Raw genomic sequence first — 18,008 nt, 5'->3', positions numbered from 1 at the left:
TAAAAATATGTCTAAAAGCTTACATAAAACAGAGAAAAATCCCCCAAAGCATATCAGACTAATGGCTTCATTCTGTCCATTAAACTAACCAAAAATATGTTGAATAGAGAAGCCCACATGAGCTGGCCAAACTCAATTGTTAGTCTTGACTACAATAGACAAATTGAATCAATGGGGACTTGACAAGTCAGCATTTGTGTAAGTTCCATTGATGCAGTGGATCCGTTCTAAATGGGACTTTTAGATTTCGGCCAGTAGTAGTATTGTTACAGTTCTGTGCACATTTGTGTTTATTTGACATCAACTACTACAGGGTTATGTACACATTCTCATTCTTACCTGAACATTTGGATAAATCGACTATTTTTGCTTTTTTTGCACTGAAGAAGAACTGTATGTCATTTCAGGAGTGCTTACTAGCTCAGAAAAAGATGAGGGATTTGGATGGAAAATGTATTAGGTAAAGTTGCTGTTAACATATCACAAGAAATTTATTCCTAGGAAGGTACATTGGGCATGTGTGACCATAATTACCAGTCATAAGCAGGGTTGATTTGATTTTAATCACTTTAAATCCTGCTTTAAATTGATTCTTTGAAGGACTCAGTGGTAATTATTTAAAACATTGCTTCTTAAGCTATCCGATGTGGGGTACAAGTGGGATCCCACCCATGAGTCAGGGCTCTACACAGTATTCATGCCCAACTGTTTCTATCACAGCTAGTCATTTATAGATTGGCACCAGTCCACAGACAACCACTTTGAGTAACACTGATTTAAATCAAGAGTTTAAATTATTAGTAAGGAAGTTTCTAGTTCATAATTGTGGTTAGAAGCATATTATTATGTGATATAACCTTAATATAACCCTAATATATATAAAAAATGTAGATTTCATTAGGAGATAGATACATGCTAAATAATTATTCTTAAATGTTTTCAGATTAATTTTTGATTTATTAAAAAAGATACATTACATTTATATCCAGACTCTTCCCCTTGTTCAGATCTCTTCTGTGTCTTGCAAGTATGATGTCTTTGCATGTAAACAATATATTTAATAGATATGTATAATATTTTTGATGTAGTTTCTTATTTTATCCAGTTGTTTCAAGAAAATTTTGAAATTGTTTGAATTTTTTAAAAAAATCAATCAAAATATTATTTAAATATAATATCAATTTTATTGTTGATTTTAAATAGATGTTAAAGTTGATTTTTTAAAAGCAATTGATTTTTATGAACTCTTAAGTGTCCTTGGAATCCACACACGCACGCACTCACACACAAAATAAAATAAAATAAATAATTTATTTTCTCTGGAAATTCTTCACAGTCTGGAAAAGAGGTGGCCTGCACCTAATATACGATCTTCTTCATAATAATACTAAAAGTAGTGGTTATGGGATGGAAATACAAAGTTTTGCCTCAATGGACACACATGAGTTGATAGCAGTAATCTGGCTGAAAAATTAGCATCTGTCACAGTATCTGTTTAATAAGGAAGACTGTCAGAAGAATCAAATGCTGGGCTTAAAAGATGATTTGCTTCACAGAGCTAATCAAGCTGCTGAATTCATGCTCTCTAAATGAGATTTAGACATGAAGAACATGGAGGGTTATGGTGAGAATAGCTTTTGATGCAAGCAAAAAGCTTTGTGCCTTTAAAGAAAAGAATGAGTGCAAATGGGTTTTGTGAAAGATCCAAACCTCTCTCTTCCACACTTTTGGTAACATACCTTAATGTCTTTGTCACTGTAAGATCACTTTGCAATTCTGTCTCAACCTCACAAAAATCATAGAATCATAGAGTTGGAAGAGACTTTGTGGGCCATCCAGTCCAGCTCCCTGCCAAGAAGCAGGAAAATCATATTCAAAGCGCCCCTGGCAGATGGCCATCTAGCCTCTGCTTAAAAGCCTCCAAAGAAGGAGCTTCCACCACACTCTTGGGCAGAGAGTTCCAATGCTGAACAGCTCTCACTGTCAGGAAGTTCTTCCTAATGTTCAGATGGAATCTCCTTTCCTGTAGTTTGAAGCTGTTCTTCCACATTCTAGTCTCCAGGGCAGCAGAAAACAAGCCTGCTCTTTTCTCCCTATAACATCCCCTCACATATTTATTTATTTACCACATTTATATACTGCCTTTCTCAGTCCGGAGGCGACTCAGGTCGGTACACAATCGGCAGCAATTTGATGCCTCCACAATTATAAATACAATTAAAAACAAATATAAATACAATTAAAACATTTAGCATATAATATTCAACCATACAAAGCCATAAAAACATAGTCAACAGCACCTCCTTACTAAAATCGTTATCCAGTTGCATCAAGTCATTCTGTAATTTCATCTTTACCTGGTTATGTTACATTAGTGAAAGCTTGCTCGAAGAGCCAGGTTTTAACCTTTCTAAGGAATGTCAGAAGGGAGTGGGCCAATCTTATGTCCGTGCAAAGGGCGTTCCACAGCCGAGGGGCCACCACTGAGAAGGTCCTGTCTCTCGTTCTTGCCAAATGCATCTGTGAAGGAGGCAGAACCAAGAGCAGGGCCTCCCCAGAAGATCTTAAGAGTCCTAGATAGTCCATAAGGAGAGATACTTTCGGACAGGTAAGCTGGGCTGGAACCATTTAGGACTTTATTGGCTAATTGTGCCCAGTAGCAAACTGGCAGCCTGTGGAGCTGGCGCAACAGGAATTTTGTGCTCCCTGGGCGCCGCTCCTGTTAGCAACCTGGCTGCCGCGCGCTGGACCATTTGAAGCTTCCGAACAGTCTTCAAAGGCAAGCCCACGCAGAGTGTGTTACAGTAATCTATATGGGATGTAACCAGAGCATGGACTACTGTGGCCAAGTCAGACTTCCCAAGGTATGGGCACAGCTGGTACACAAGTTTTTTAACTGTGCACATGCTCCCCTGGTCACCGCCGAAATCTGGGGTTCCAGGCTCAGTGATGAATCCAGGATCACCTGTGAACCTGTACCTTCAAGGGGGAGTGTAACCCCATCTAGCATATATTTATACATGGCCATCATGTCTCCTCTCAGTCTTCTCTTCTGCAGGTTAAAAATGCTCAGCTCTTTAAGCTGCTCCTCATAGGGTTTGTTCTCCAGACCCTTGATCCTTTTAGTCACCTTCCTCTGGACACATTCCGGTTTGTCAACATCTCCCTTAAATTGTGGTGCCCAGAATTGGACACAGTATTCCAAGTGTGGTCTGACCAAAGCAGAATAGAGGGATAGCATGACTTTCTTGGATCTAGACACTATACTCCTATTTTCAGGCCAAAATCCCTTTGGCATTTTTAGCTGCTGCATCACATTGTTGGTTCATGTTTAACTTATTCATGAGCTGGATGTAACCAGTTTTCAAAAACTGTTGATTAGTTTGATTTCTCCTTTTTAGAAGCTACTCAGCTTCACAAAAGGTTTCTTTGCCTTCATTTGTAGTTTTCACATTGGTCATGTGTGAACTCATGCAACTCACCATGTCTTGCCTTTATTTCTGTTGCTGTGGACATAGAAAGCAGAACAGAAGCTTTCTAAACCACCAAGTTTGGATTGTCTTTGAGAAAGCACCATTCCTCATAATTTCCTTTGCATCCTAGTGTGACTAAAATACGAAACATGGCAAAGGAGAGATAGGGAAGGAAAGACACAAAACTGCCCCTTTTCTTCCCCTGTCTCCTCTACATTTGCCTTCATCATGACTTGCAAGAGAAAGGAAGAAAGACTATATTTAGGAGAAAGATGAAGGTTATTATGAATTCATCAATTTATAAAGCTTTCTTCTTTTCAAGTTTTTCAAATACTTCACTGTTTTGTGAGGCAGAACTTAAGAAGTTTGCAGACGTCACTGGGCAGGACATGTGAGCAGAAAGAAACTGAAGCATTTCATTTAAAAATATGTAGACTGGCACCAAGTTGGATGTACTTATTTGTAGTCACATAAATTAGTATTTTAAGTTACTAAGTTTAGATAGTTAATATTTATTTTTTTTCTTTTAAAACAAGGATTCTAATGCTTGTAAATAGCATTTTTGTAGAATTTGGCATTCCTTGGGTTCCAGATCTTCTCATTCATGAACGTAAAGTATTGCCATAGCAACAAGAAAAAGTAGTAACTTGGAACAATATTATAAGAGTAATGGGAGGAAAGAAATACCTTTTTGTATTGTTTAGCAGTTGAATTAAAATATTATACCTATTGAACAGCTATTTGTCACTGTTATCGGTCATGCTTGATTCCAAAATCTGCATGGGTCTCCAGTCATTAGGTCTTGTCAGAGTATAATAGGTTGTAATTTGGCAAAACAAGGAATACTTTTGAATAGCTTGAGGAACATTAAACATTTTACAGTGGCTCTTGTTTTCTCTGCTTTTGGTTTATGCTCTTGATTTTTTCCCCCCTTCCTTGCAGCCTCTGTGAATGTGCTTGTTCAGAATTGCAAGATATACAACGATGCCAGTTGTGATATTTCTGCAGATGGACAGCTTCTGGCAGCCTTCATTCCTAGCAGTCAGCGAGGCTTCCCTGATGAGGGAATATTGGCTGTATATTCCCTAGCACCACACAACTTGGGTGAAATGCTTTACACAAAGCGATTTGGTAAGAGCCTATTGTTGGGTCAGCTGGTTGAAGAAAAGCTTCAGGCTTGTAATGCCATCATATAAATGGAAGAGTAGCATTGTAACTGATGCACTATGTCATAGCTGTAAGGAAAATGTCCAGGGAACTCTGGCCCTGTACCAATTTGGAATGTGAGAGTATGTTGTGCTGACTTAAGAGGACAGACGACTTATATGGTGTCCCTTATATTCTCACTCAATTAAATGTAACTATGCAATATTAACACTGTCATTAGTTGAGTGAGCATGACGTTTCAAACTGAATTATATTGCAGTGTAGATGGGGCCTAAGTTAAAAACAGGCAAAACATTTCCTTGTATATTTCTAACTTGTGCACTCTATATCACAGTGTAGATGGGGCCTAAATTGAAAACGGGAAAAATGTTTCCTTACATATTTCTAATTAGTGCATTATATCACAGTGTGGATGGGACCTAAGTTGAAAACAGGCCAGACATTTCCTTACATATTTCTAACTTAGTGCCTGCACACATACAAACTTGGTTTTTTAAAGGAGATACAGAGCAAGATTGTTATACCTGAAACTGCTATTGGCAAGAAAGAGATTAGGAATGCAAATACATGTTTGTGTTTCATCTCTAGGTCCCAATGCCATTTCTGTAAGCCTGTCCCCAATGGGCAGATATGTCATGGTAGGATTGGCATCCCGACGCATCTTGTTGCACCCTTCCACAGAACATATGGTGGCTCAGGTCTTCAGGCTGCAGCAGCCACATGGAGGAGAAACCTCAATGAGAGTAAGTGGCATTCTTTTTGGTATTGTTAGTTTCACTAGCCCTTTCTTTTTGTACCTAATATGATTCAATTGGCTTACAGTGTAATCGTCTTCTGTTTATTTGAAAGTAATACTTTTATGCTCAGTGGGGCATATACATGAAGGTAAATCTAAAAAAGAATAATCTTCGTTCTCTTCTTGTTTTTTCCACGTTTAGTGTCTTAGTTTCACGCAAGGTGTTAAAAAGCTTTATGAAAGGCAGATACCATAATGGAAAACAATTAATAGCTGCCATATTATTAATTAGAATATAGGTTGAACAATCCTTATCTGAAATTCCAAAATCTGAAATACTCCTCAATCCAAAATTGTTTCACATGGGTGGCTGAGATAGTTACTCCTTTGCTTTGTTGATGGTTCAGTGTACACTTACTGCTTCATGGGGAAAATATCTAAAAATATTGTATGGAATTAACTTCAGATAATGGATATAAGATATATATGAGGTTACCATAACACTTAAATTCCTGCTTCTGTTCTCAAAGAAGAAGAAGTAAAAGCTTTGGTTTTCTTTGCTCGTGAATTTAGTTCTAACCGTGTTATTGATGTTCAATTCAACCTACCTGTAACTTAAGAATTCTTATTCAAATTTTTAAATGTTCCTTATTAATTCTGATTATTTTCACCTTCACTTTGCTTTGAGCAAATCTCTGTTCACCATCATTGCTTGGGCTAATCTCGGCTAGTATGGAATTTGACATCACAGTGCTTTGCAGCCAGTCAAATATGACTCTGTGGTGATGAAATTTGAGAAAAGTATTTGATTTAACACTAGGATAGTGCTTCCTAGAAAGCCATAACAGTAATCAATGTAAGTAGGGAGACCCATTTGTCCATTTGTTATAGAAGCCTTACATCATTACCAAGCAATTGCCAAAAAGAGCAAAAGCTTTTAATTGATTTCACATGTTACCACCACTATTTCAGGTTAGATTTGTTCAGATTCTTGGTCCTGTGCACAGGGATCAGTAACAGGATGCTAGTCACTTTGGAATAATCTCAAGAAATATGGTTGGTTAGTGATAAAGCAAAAATTAAAAATTTCTTTCTAATCATAGTCACTCTTTTGAATGTCTCATTTACTCAGGGAATTCACATCCCTTTGGAAAATGAGGAGGACATATCACCTTAAGTTCAGGTTGACTATGTATACGTCACTTGGAAGTCTATTGTTAGTCTGCAAACTGTTCGTAATGCGGAGGAATTAGTACCTTGGAACTGCTTACCTAATGATTTGAAAGCATTTGCAGTAGTTTCAGTGTCACCAGCCAAGAAATTGTTCCTTGTGACCTTTCTTTATTTCCAGCAGTAGATTTTTGATTGCAACTATTTGAGTTTTCTGATTTGTTCATGTTATCCTGGTAAGTATAAATATGATCCCCCCATTCCAACTTGCAACTTATTGTGCTATATAATGATTTTAGAGATTCATTACTATGGTTTATAGTTCTATGTTTCTTTTGAAATTGAGACTGTTCATTAAAATCTTTCCTCAGAGGCCTTAGTGTGAATTGCTCCATTTATAGGTAATCTCTGAAAAAATTACTAGTACCATAGATTAATTATTTAGATAAATTACTGTAGCCTGTTTTTTTAATTATTTCTAATTGAGATTAATCTCACTTCATTTTATTGCTAATTTAGCACCCATTTTTATGTATCATTCCAAATCTCCTATGAGTTTTTCTTACATTCACAAGGTTGTTAATGTGCAAAATACACATTACCGTATATTGCTGGCCTACTTCAGCAAACTTCCTCCAGGCTGTTGCTGGGCCACTACTGTTCTTGTGTATTTGGGGGGCGCCTCTCCTCCGCCCCGCCACCCCGCCACTGTGTGAGCCGACTCGGGAGGGCCTTCCATTGCCCTCCTTCCTGGGGGTGGAGGAAAGGCCCCTCTGGGCCTGCAGGAACAGCTGCAGCCCAGCAGCAGCCCAACAGAGGATGATCGAAGGACATCCCGCCCCTGAAAATGCCTCCTAAGCTGCTTCTGCGTTTGCAGGTACGGTAGGGCCTTCCATTTCCTCTGTTGGGCTGCTTACCCAGTGGGCCGGGGGGGGGGGGGCAGGGGAGAGGATTCTCCCTTGCCTCCCTCCCTCCCTTTCCTTCCTTCCTACCCTTTTCTCTCTCCACACCCGATTTCTTCTTTCCTTTGTCCAGCTTGGCTCCGGAATAGTTGGGAAACACGCCGATTTCTAAAGCCAAGCAAGGTGCAGAGAGAGAGTGAGAGAGGTCCAGCCCTGCTTGCCTTTGCTGATGTCTAGCCTTTGCTTTGCTGGAGAGGGAGGGAGGCAAAGCTTTCTTTTTATGTTGTCGAAGGCTTTCATGGCTGGAATCACTGGGTTGCTGTAAGTTTTCCAGGCTGGATGGCCATGTTCCAGAAGCATTCTCACCTGACCTTTCGCCTGCATCTATGGCAGGCACCCTTAGAGTTTGGGAGGTCTGATTTCTTTTTGGGTGACATGCAGGATCGAAGAGAGGAGTTTGCCATTTGGTGTGAGTGTGTGTATTTTCGTGGATGGCTCTACACTGGATCTCTATTGCAGATCCAAACTGCATTGTGCGGCACTCTAGATCCACCCATAGTAAGGAATTTCATGAAGAGAAAAAAAATGCATAGAACTACTTTGAAATAGTCTCAGAGAAGGGTTGAGTACAGGCCTCTCTCCTTCTCTTCTCTTCCAGGAGACGGAGGAGGAGGCATGACTATATCTAAACTCTATATTTTAACTGGAAAAGTTGGGGGCCATCTTATACGCCCAGTTGTCTTATACCCCGGAATATACGATAGTTTAATGTTAACTGTGGAAAGTGAATAGTCCATATTTCTTCAAATCTCACTCAACAGAATCATATTCAGATTTTACTTGTGGAACTTAATTCGACATACTGCAATGTGTCATTGTACTGCAGGGAACCATACTTTGTAGTAATATGTGTACATTTATGCCAAATTCCAGTCTGGATTTGGCATTGATCACTTTTCTGTCTCAGCTAATAAGGCTACATAGGAATTAGCTTGTGTTATAGAACTACATAGGAATCACCTTTAACCCATATTTTTGACTTCCAGTTTTTCATATTCTGATTTCTACCCTTTAAAACATGAAGAGTGTATTTACTTTCATTATTATGCCCCTGCTTTCCCACTTTTCAGATGATTAACTAATTTTAAACAATTGGTACAAAGCTCAGTGTCCTCTGATTCTGTTGACTGATTTGTCTATTAAAATCTCTTGGTGTTTTACTCCTGTCAAATGTCTAGTCTGTGACAGTATCAAGTTTGGGCAAATTTGAATGACTTTTCCAGATTTCACGTGTCATGATGTCAAGTGTTACTCTGAAATTTTGCTCTGCTTCATTAACCTTCTTCTGTTTAAACGCTTCTTTTGTAATCAAAAGACCTGTCAAAAATGAGAACACAGTAAAATTGTAGTTTGTTCTTAATGATAGCTTTTCAGCTTGAAAATAAATGAGTAAACTGATACTTTGTATATCTTCTCAAATGATAAAGAGTGTGTGCATGATAAAGAGGGTATGCATTTACTTGCAAGCAGATTTTTTCCCAAATCGTCATGGGGTACAGATGAATGGCCCGCATATTATAATCTGGATAGATGAGATTTACCATGGTAGACATTTGTTTGGGCATGTAAGGGAATTTGGGGTCTTTTGAAGCTATGACTGGTGTTTATGTTGCTTTCCATTGTGTATAGGTTAGGACTAAAATATGTCATAACATTTGTGAGCTTATCTGGTTTTGATTTTGGTGAGTATATGGAATTCCATACTGGCAGGTGACCACACTGGTGGAAGAGGGGCAGAAATTTATTTTGTCTGCTCACTTGATTTCTAACCTGGCTGCAGAGAAAGTAAAGCCCAGCTATATATACTTCAAGGAATCACAGAGCAGACCTCCTCCTCAACCTGCATAGTGTCTTTGATGAATGATAGGTTGTGATGTTATTCCTGCTTCTTCCAGAGTTTGCCAGACTTCCTGGCTGGCTAGGAATGAGGGAGCTTCAGTTCACAGTCTGTACTGAATCCTCAGATGGTAAAGCTGCTGCTTTTAGATCATATTGGGTTGCCAGTAGTAGTAGAAGTAGTAGTAATATTGTATTTTTAACCTGCCCTCTCTCCCCGAGGAGACTCAGGCAGCTTCCAAAGTAAAATGGCAAACATTCAATGCCAGTACAAACATAATAGACAAGTGTGGTCCAATATCATTCCATTTCTCTTTTTCCAGTTTGCTGCACTCATCTATAATATTTTAATTCATCTGTTTTTACTCATACAGAGAATTCGCAAAATAGAAATGGAATGCTTTATCCACACTCTTCCAGCTCTTCTTATGATTAAAATGTAGGCTTTAAAAAACGTTGAAAAAAGTTATCTGAGAGATACTGTGTTGGATGATTACTGCATCCAATAGAAATTAATGTACTTGTGCCAAAATATGGACAGAAGCCATCCCTTGTAGTCAGGGCTCTTGTAATACAGGTAGCTATGCCACTTGACAGAAGAGGTAGAGTCCCAGAGGACCATGTAGTGGCTGGAATCTCTCCCAGTATATGGAGACAGGTGAAGGCGTATGTTCTGTTTACAGGATGCCAGGAGAAGTGCTTGGGCCTAAGGGAAATGTGCTGGAGAATAGGGAGCTGCTTACATAAAGGACTTGAAAGGAGTTTCAGGAAAATATTTTAGGATAAAAAGGAAGGGTAAGGGGGAAAAATCAATCAGAGTGTAATCACATACTGAATGATGCACTTCACAATGTATCCAAACATGTTTTGTAAAATGTTTTGCAAATTGATCACAATAGGCTTTTTAGTGCTTTATATCTATTCTTTGTCCTGATTCTAATAGTACTTTTTAAGTGTTCAGTTGCCTGACTTTGTGGAGCTATAGTAATGCCAGCATTACCTCTATAGAGTATGTCTTCAGAAGGGCACTTCTTTGCTTTCAAGTCAAACTGGCTCGAAGCCTGACTTTGTTCTGTCAGATTTAAATCTCAAGTTTTCTACCATAATCACTCGCTCGTTCCTTTTGTTGCCTCAAACTTTCAAGAATACCAGGGAGCCTGTTTAGCTTTAATCAGTGGAAGAGGACTCTCAGGTCATTTTGTAATTCAGCCAGAAGTTTGACAGGATTACCTGCTGAGACCACAGACAGATTGCTAAGACCTGCCAGAATATTATTTAGGTCCATCAGCTCCCTGTAGTTGAAGAGTTTCTGAGATCCTGTAAATCTGAACATTACCAGGAAGTGATCTACTCATAAAAATGCAACTATAGATAGTTCTTGCTTTTCTGGATAACCATCATCCCTTCCAGTATGGAAAACCAAGTTAAGAGCGTACCTTGCAGAATGAGTGTGCCCGTGTACCACTTGGAATAGATGCATAGTTACCATGGAGGCCTTTAAGTCTTGTCCTGTAACACAGAGTGCACCTATACTATGGAATCAATGCAGTTTGACACCACTTTAACTGCCATGGGTCACTATTGTGGAATCATTGAATTTGTAGTTTTACAAGATCTTTAGTATTCTCTGCCAAAGATTGCTGATGTTTCTCCAAACCACAAGCATTAAAATGGTATCAAATTGCATTAATTCCACAGTGACTGTCACTTAGCTAAAATACATCAATTGTAGATCAGTGGCAGTGTGGATTGGCTTCATCAGAGCTGTGGCTCAGCAAGAAGCTGGCAATAACAAGATTTTTAAGTATTTTTGTTCTCTTAATTTGACAAACATGATTGATTATAATTATGTGTCTTGCATATGAGTGTCAGCACCTGGTTTTCTTAGGGAAAGGCTGGATATGTTTCAACTAAGAGGTTAAAAGATAAGTAGTTTGGATTGCTTCACCATTTACACAAAGCTGATATGTTCATGCAATACTTTGCCCAGTTGTTTAGACACAAATTGACGTAGGAGTTGTGCACTTGCTTTTACATCAAACTTGACTATACTCCAAAAATGAAACAGAATTTGGAGCAGTCATTTTCTCTTAGTTGGCATGTTTCTATTTGAAGAAGATCATGTGGTGTGCTAGAGGAGTGACTGATTGTGACGGATGCTGGATGTGTAAGAGAGTTGGTAAGAGTGGATGTTTTTAATGGCATGAATGGTTTTTAATACGGACATAGGAATGGCTGAAACAGTCTCATGTGAAGGATGCCCTTTTGCACTTTTATGACCTCCTGAAGGAATCGTTTAACCATTTGCTGCTTCAACTTAAGATCCTGAATGAGAAAATAGACCATCTTTTCAGAGGCCTTGCCTCCCTATCTGGAACTTCAGTGCAATCCGATCCTCCAAGGACAGATAATCCTTTGTGTGCGGATCTGGCCAAGGATTTGGACCCTAGTGGGGAGAACGGCACCTTGGCCCCTGGAGTGGAAGGAGGAATGGATGATAATTTGACTCAGGGTGGGGGAGGGTTGTCGGGCATACATAGGAATGAGAACATCAGGGAGTGGCAGCAGACTCTGACGGGCCCTCTGAGGACAACCAATAATGTAACATCAGATCATATGGCTCAGCCAACCGCAGCTTGTGCTCAGGACCAACATCTCCTAACAGACAATTTTGCGGTGGACATTGCTGACCTAATGATAAACAGAGGCAGATGGACCTCTAGGAGGGCGGTCTGTGACTCATTAGCCCAAATCTTAGGAAAGAGACAACGGGAAATAAGATTGGAGGCCATTACATGGCTGTGGAGGGACTATCAATCTCCTGACCGCTCCTCGCGTCTTCTAATTACACCAGAAGACAACCGATGGCTTGGCGAGCTAATGACAATGCAATCTTGTCTAAAGAAATGGGGCATCACCATCAGAAGGGTAGTTGTGGACCCCTTCATTCGCCCCCTTCTTGACATCGGGGTGACTTCTCGCTCTGTTCCATCAGGCCCCCGCGAGAACTCCACAGATAGCTCCCCGGTTAGGGCCCCCCCTCCTGGTTTGTACCAATTCGAGACCCCATCTGTCCCAGTTGTCCCCTTACAACTCGAGACCCCATCTGCCCCAGTTGTCCCCTCACAATCGGCCACTCTTTCTCGCCCAAGGACACTTCCCCTATTCAGTCCACTTAGCTCCTTTGCTGACTCTCCGTCCACTCCATCATCGGAAGCATCCCTATCTAACATCCAAGGGAGATTATACTCCAGCCTTACCTCTTCCGAGAGTTGACTAGCCACAGGTTCTAACCAGGTAGGGGGGAGGGCAGAGGAGGTGGGCGCCATCCAAGTCGTGTGGGGGAGGAGACTCGTGGGTCACCATCACCCACCTCCTTCACCCACCTGTGGTGGACGAGATCTCTGACGACCCAGCAGCTCGGTGTTGCGATTTCGCACACCATTTTGCAGGCAAAGTTGCCCAGATACGTCTTGAGCTCGACTCCAATTTCATCGCAGTGCCAGAGGAGGTGACTGAGGCATCTGCTTGTCCAATTTTGTGGGATTCTTTTTGGCTTATTCTTCCTGAGACCGTGGAGGAGGTTCTTGGGGCTGTGAGGGCGACCACTTCGGCCCTAGACCCTTGCCCATCCTGGCTTATTAAATCTGCCAAGGAGGGGTTGGTTGATTGTTTTGTGTTGATCATTAACGCATTGTTGGAGCAAGGGATTTTTCCATCTAATTTGAAACAGGCTGTGGTTCGCCCACTCCTAAAAAAGTCGTCCCTTGACTCTACGGTGCTGAACAATTACAGACCGATCTCCAACCTTCCTTTTTTGGGTAAGGTGCTGGAGCGGGTGGTCGCCCTCCAGCTCCAGGGCTTCCTGGATGACATCAATTACCTAGATCGGGCACAGTCTGGTTTCAGGCCTGGTCATGGCACCGAGACAGCCTTGGTCGCCTTGGTGGATGACCTCCGTAGAGGACTGGATAGGGGGAGTGTAACCCTGCTGGTTCTCTTGGACATCTCAGCGGCTTTCGATACCATTGATCATGGTATCCTTCTGGGTCGCCTCTCTGGGATGGGTCTTGGGGGCACGGTTGTGTCGTGGCTCCGGTCCTTCCTGGAGGGACGAACCCAGATGGTGAAGCTGGGAGATGCCTGCTCGGACCCCTGGCCTTTGACCTGTGGGGTCCCGCAAGGCTCTATTTTATCTCCCATGCTTTTTAACATTTACATGAAACCGCTGGGAGAGGTCATCCAGAGTTTTGGAGTTGGGTGCCATCTCTACGCAGATGACGCACAACTCTACTACTCTTTTCCACCTAATTCCAAGGAGGCCTCTCGGGTGCTAGACGAGTGCCTGGCCGCTGTGTCCATCTGGATGAGGACGAACAAGCTGAAGATGAATCCCGACAAGACAGAGGTCCTCCTGGTCGATCGCAAACCAGACCGGGGTATAGGGTGGCAACCTGTGTTGGACGGGGTTACACTCCCCCTGAAGCCACAGGTCCGCAGCTTGGGAGTCCTCCTGGACTCATCGCTCAAGCTTGAGGCTCAGGCGTCGGCGGTGGCCGGGAGGGCTTTTGCACAATTGAGACTTGTGCGCCAGCTGCGCCCATACCTCGCTAAGGCTGATCTGGCCGGGGTGGTCCATGCCTTAGTCACCTCTAGACTGGATTACTGCAATGCGCTCTACGTGGGGCTGCCCTTGAAAACGGCTCGGAAATTCCAACTGGTCCAACGGGCAGCAGCCAGGATGTTAACGGGGGCTCATTAAAGAGAGAGGTCAACCCTCCTGTTTAAGGAGCTCCACTGGCTGCCGTTCATTTTCCGAGCCCAATTTAAGGTGCAGGTGCTTACCTACAAAGCCCTGAATGGTTTGGGGCACCCTACCTGCGTGACCGCATCGCTGTCTACGAACCCAAACGCTCACTCCGGTCATCAGGAGAGGCCCTGCTCGTGATCTCGCCCGCGTCACAGGCGCGTTTGGTGGGGACGCGAGACAGGGCCTTCTCTGTGGTGGCCTCCCGCCTCTGGAATGCCCTCCTGAAAGTTCTCAGACAGGCCCCTACTTTGGCGGTTTTCAGAAAGAATCTGAAAACCTGGCTGTTCCAATGTGACTTTTCAGATTAGGAACCCCACTACCAAACCCCAGAAGCACTTTAGTAGAGCCAAGATCACTGCTCATCGCACACTGCACTTGATTTTAATTCCCATATCCCTCCGACACTTTCAGCACTTTTTAAATCTTGTACCCCTACTCCGGCCGGCTCAGTTTTTAATAATTGTCCTGTTGCATTGCTATTGTTTATTGTTTTCTGCTTTAACTGTTTTATTTGCTATGTACTGTATTGTTGTATTGTGTTGGGTTCCGGCCTGCTGTAAGCCGCATCGAATCCCTTGGGAGATGCTAGCGGGGTATAAATAAAGTTATAATAATAATATAATAATAATCTCCTCCCAACGTTTAAACCTTTCTATCCCACTTTAGAGTGCAATGTGAAGAATTGGCAGGTTACTTTTTTCCCTACAACTTCTCATCCCTGGCTGACTGAATTTATTCTTGGCAGAGAGTTGGACTAAATGGCCCACAAGGTCTCTTTCAACTCTATATTCTATTCTTCCGTTGCTGTTTGTTATTAAAATTACTTGGAGCATCATTGTACATTCTTGTTCCCCCTATGGATTTGGAAGGGAGATTTTCACATACGTGTTCTCATAGACATGCACATGCACCAACTTTATCTATCAAGTCTGACGGATCTGTTTCTGCTAATCCCCTTCCTGCTAGATATGGTCTTTCAGCAATTTATTTATTTTAATAAAAATATTAATAGCAGTTTCATTTTGCTGTTGTAAGCCACTTTAAGAACCAACAAATACTGAAGTGGCCAGTGTGTTTGGAGACCAAATAAAAGCTCTGTGTGTCCCCATGCAGATTATTCCTATGGTGGTTCAAAAAGATTATTAAAATCAAACTGGTAACATAGTAATATCCATCAGTTTGCTTAACCCAGTGGTTCTCAACCTGTGGGTTTCCAGGTGTTTTGGCCTACAACTCCCAGAAATCCCAGCCAGTTTACCAGCTGTTAGGATTTCTGGGAATTTAAGGTCAAAACATTTGGGGACCCACAGGTTGAGAACCAATGGCTTAATCTCTATGCTGCAAAGATTCCTTTTTGAGTTAACTCATGGGGTTACCATAAATTAAGAGGTGACTTGAAGGCACACAAATTTTACACTTCAGTCATTGAGATACTCAGTCATCAGTGTACCCAAATGCCCAAAGCATTTGATATGATAGGAACTATTCTAGTCCATATTGATAAGCAAGGAAAACTTACGTAAGAAAAGGTAGTCAAATTATTGCTCATTACTTTGTTTCACAACTGCTCATTTAATTTTTTATTTCTAACCTTCCTTTCTCCTAGATTTGAAATTCAAAGCAGTTTCTAACAATGTTAAAAGGTTCTGATAAACCCTCAGAAAATTACACATATTACAACTTTATTGCTAAAAATATTATATTATACAGTTAAAATATCGAATAGACCAATTTAAAATTCCACACAAGCTTTAGCCTGAACTCCCTCTGCTTAGTTTCACAAGCTAAAGTAGATCTCTCTGGCCACTTAGAGAATTGTGCTTGACAGAGTAATAACATTTAGTTATGGACTATATCTTGGAATGAGAAATTCATGGAATGCTGCTTTTAGAATTCAATGTTTTCGAAATCGTACAGCTCTAAGAAGTAGACCTGCAAAACTAGTATCCAACTGTGCTGTAGTAATGCAATAACTAAATGTCCTCTGAAGAGTGTTTTATCTTTCTTCCTGGTTAGCAAGTACTTTTTTCACAGTAGCTAAAAAAACTCATGTTAGAAAGCTAATCATTTGGTTCTGACTTATACAAGAAATCAGAGTTGGACAGTGTGTAGATTCATAAAACATTCATTCACAATGTCACTAAGGTCAGGAGATAAAAAAGAAAGGCAAAGAGAGAAGGAGATGAAGGAGTAAGGGCCAGCCTCTCATATTATGTCTTTTCTTGTCTGTCTTACGAAGTACATTCCTACCTATGCATTTGAAAAGGAGTTTCACTGAACTGAAGAAAGCCTGCTCAGCTTCACAGATGGGGAATATGTGGCCCTACAGATGTTGTGAGCTACAGTTGGCTAGGCTTGATGCAGCTTACAAGAACTGGAGAGCCACACATTTCCCACTCCTGTTTGACATTCAGAGCTAATTTCATTCCTCTATTAAATGATGAGATAATGGAGCAAGAAATGCTACTTCCTAAACCCCAAATGAGCTTGTGCCAATTAGTGTGGATTAGATAGGGGGTGGGTAGTGACATTGGATCTGGAAGTTACCTCTGCCATGTTTTCAATCCCCTCAGATCCCCTACTTTATTTCAAAATCAGAAGTGGTAAAATTGCCATATCCACTTTTGGGGAGGGAAATTATTTTAAGGACCTTAGAAGGTTTGCTTGTCTGCTCCTATATAAAATGAGCACCTTTTTGCAGGACTGTGATTCTCCACTGGGAGGTCAGTAGGAGCTTAGGACTGCACTGGGCATTTATTTTCCGGTGCTTTAGGGTTGGAGGATCACACTGGGGTTCTTGACTGATTCAAGCCCTCAGACTGCACAGTTCCCACTCCTGGATAATCTGGTCTTAATCAATAGAAGCGAACGGGATGAAATGGTCAGTCAAAGAAAGGTAGCATTGTTGTGTGCCTCCAGGTTTTTTCCCCTGACTTATGGCAACCCTGTGGCAAGCTTTGTTTGGAGGTGGTGCCTTCGCCTTCTCAGGTTTTCCATTGCTGAATTGGTGTTTGAACCCTGTTCTCCAGACATCTAGTTCAATTCTGAAACCTCTATACAGGCTCCCCATTTCATGATGATATTATATGACATAAATCCAATGGGCTTTTTAAAGTACAACGGTTTCTATGTCAGGAAAAACAGAATAGATGCTCTTATCACAAAAAGAATTCAATGTGTTTGTTTGCTCTTACATGGAAGGACTGTTTTGGAACACTTACTTTTCACATGGAAAGCTTTATCTTTGACACCTCAAATCCATTTGTTTTAAAAGGATGGGCATATGCTCTGAAAAAAATCTGTTTACGCCACTGCTGGTATTTGACTAGATGGACGCACAGCCAGATTTCATCCAATGCTTTCTGGAAGAGCATCCATGCATTTGTTACATGCTCTCCCTCATAAAGGAGAATGGCAAGACGAAGCTCAGTGGAACTGCTAAGCAAGTGTGGGCAAGTGTAGTAGGATTGCCTGTCCAGTAACCCTTACTCAGGATAACCAGTAGTGAGGATTTGTGGAAGATGAAGTGCAACATCTGGAGAGTCACATCTTAAGCATGATAATTGTCCTCAAGATAGACAAAGATTTTTCTCCCCATCCACATTTATAACTTAACTTGTTTCTTGTAGCTGGGGTAGGAATTGTACATGAATGTCCCCTCTCGCTGTGCGGAGTTAATCCGGCCCTTGGTTTTCTGAGGAGCTTACTCTGATGAAGCAGGTGAGATGGAGACTAGAGTGCCTTTGGCAGAGAACCCTGAGTGTTGCTGATCGAACACGGGCTAGAGCTTCTATTAAGGCCTATTCCGTTGCTTTGAGGGCAGTCAGGAAGGCTTTCTCGACTGCCCACATCAT

General features: G+C 41.4%; 1 protein-coding gene across 2 annotated transcripts in view; it reads left to right on the top strand.

The window, feature by feature from the left end:
- AMBRA1 (autophagy and beclin 1 regulator 1) overlaps positions 1-18,008 on the top strand; it is a 168,294-nt gene that overhangs the window by 112,132 nt on the left and 38,154 nt on the right. For both annotated transcript variants that reach the window (XM_060763813.2, XM_060763821.2), the window contains 2 exons: positions 4,416-4,604; positions 5,229-5,383. In XM_060763813.2, coding sequence (XP_060619796.2) covers positions 4,416-4,604; positions 5,229-5,383 — 344 coding nt within the window. The remainder of the gene's footprint in view (positions 1-4,415; positions 4,605-5,228; positions 5,384-18,008) is intronic.

Source organism: Anolis sagrei, chromosome 1 (assembly GCF_037176765.1).
Source record: "Anolis sagrei isolate rAnoSag1 chromosome 1, rAnoSag1.mat, whole genome shotgun sequence".
Lineage (NCBI taxonomy): Eukaryota > Metazoa > Chordata > Lepidosauria > Squamata > Dactyloidae > Anolis > Anolis sagrei.
The sequence above is the reverse complement of the archived record's forward strand: the minus strand, read 5'-3'. Positions and strand labels throughout refer to the sequence as shown.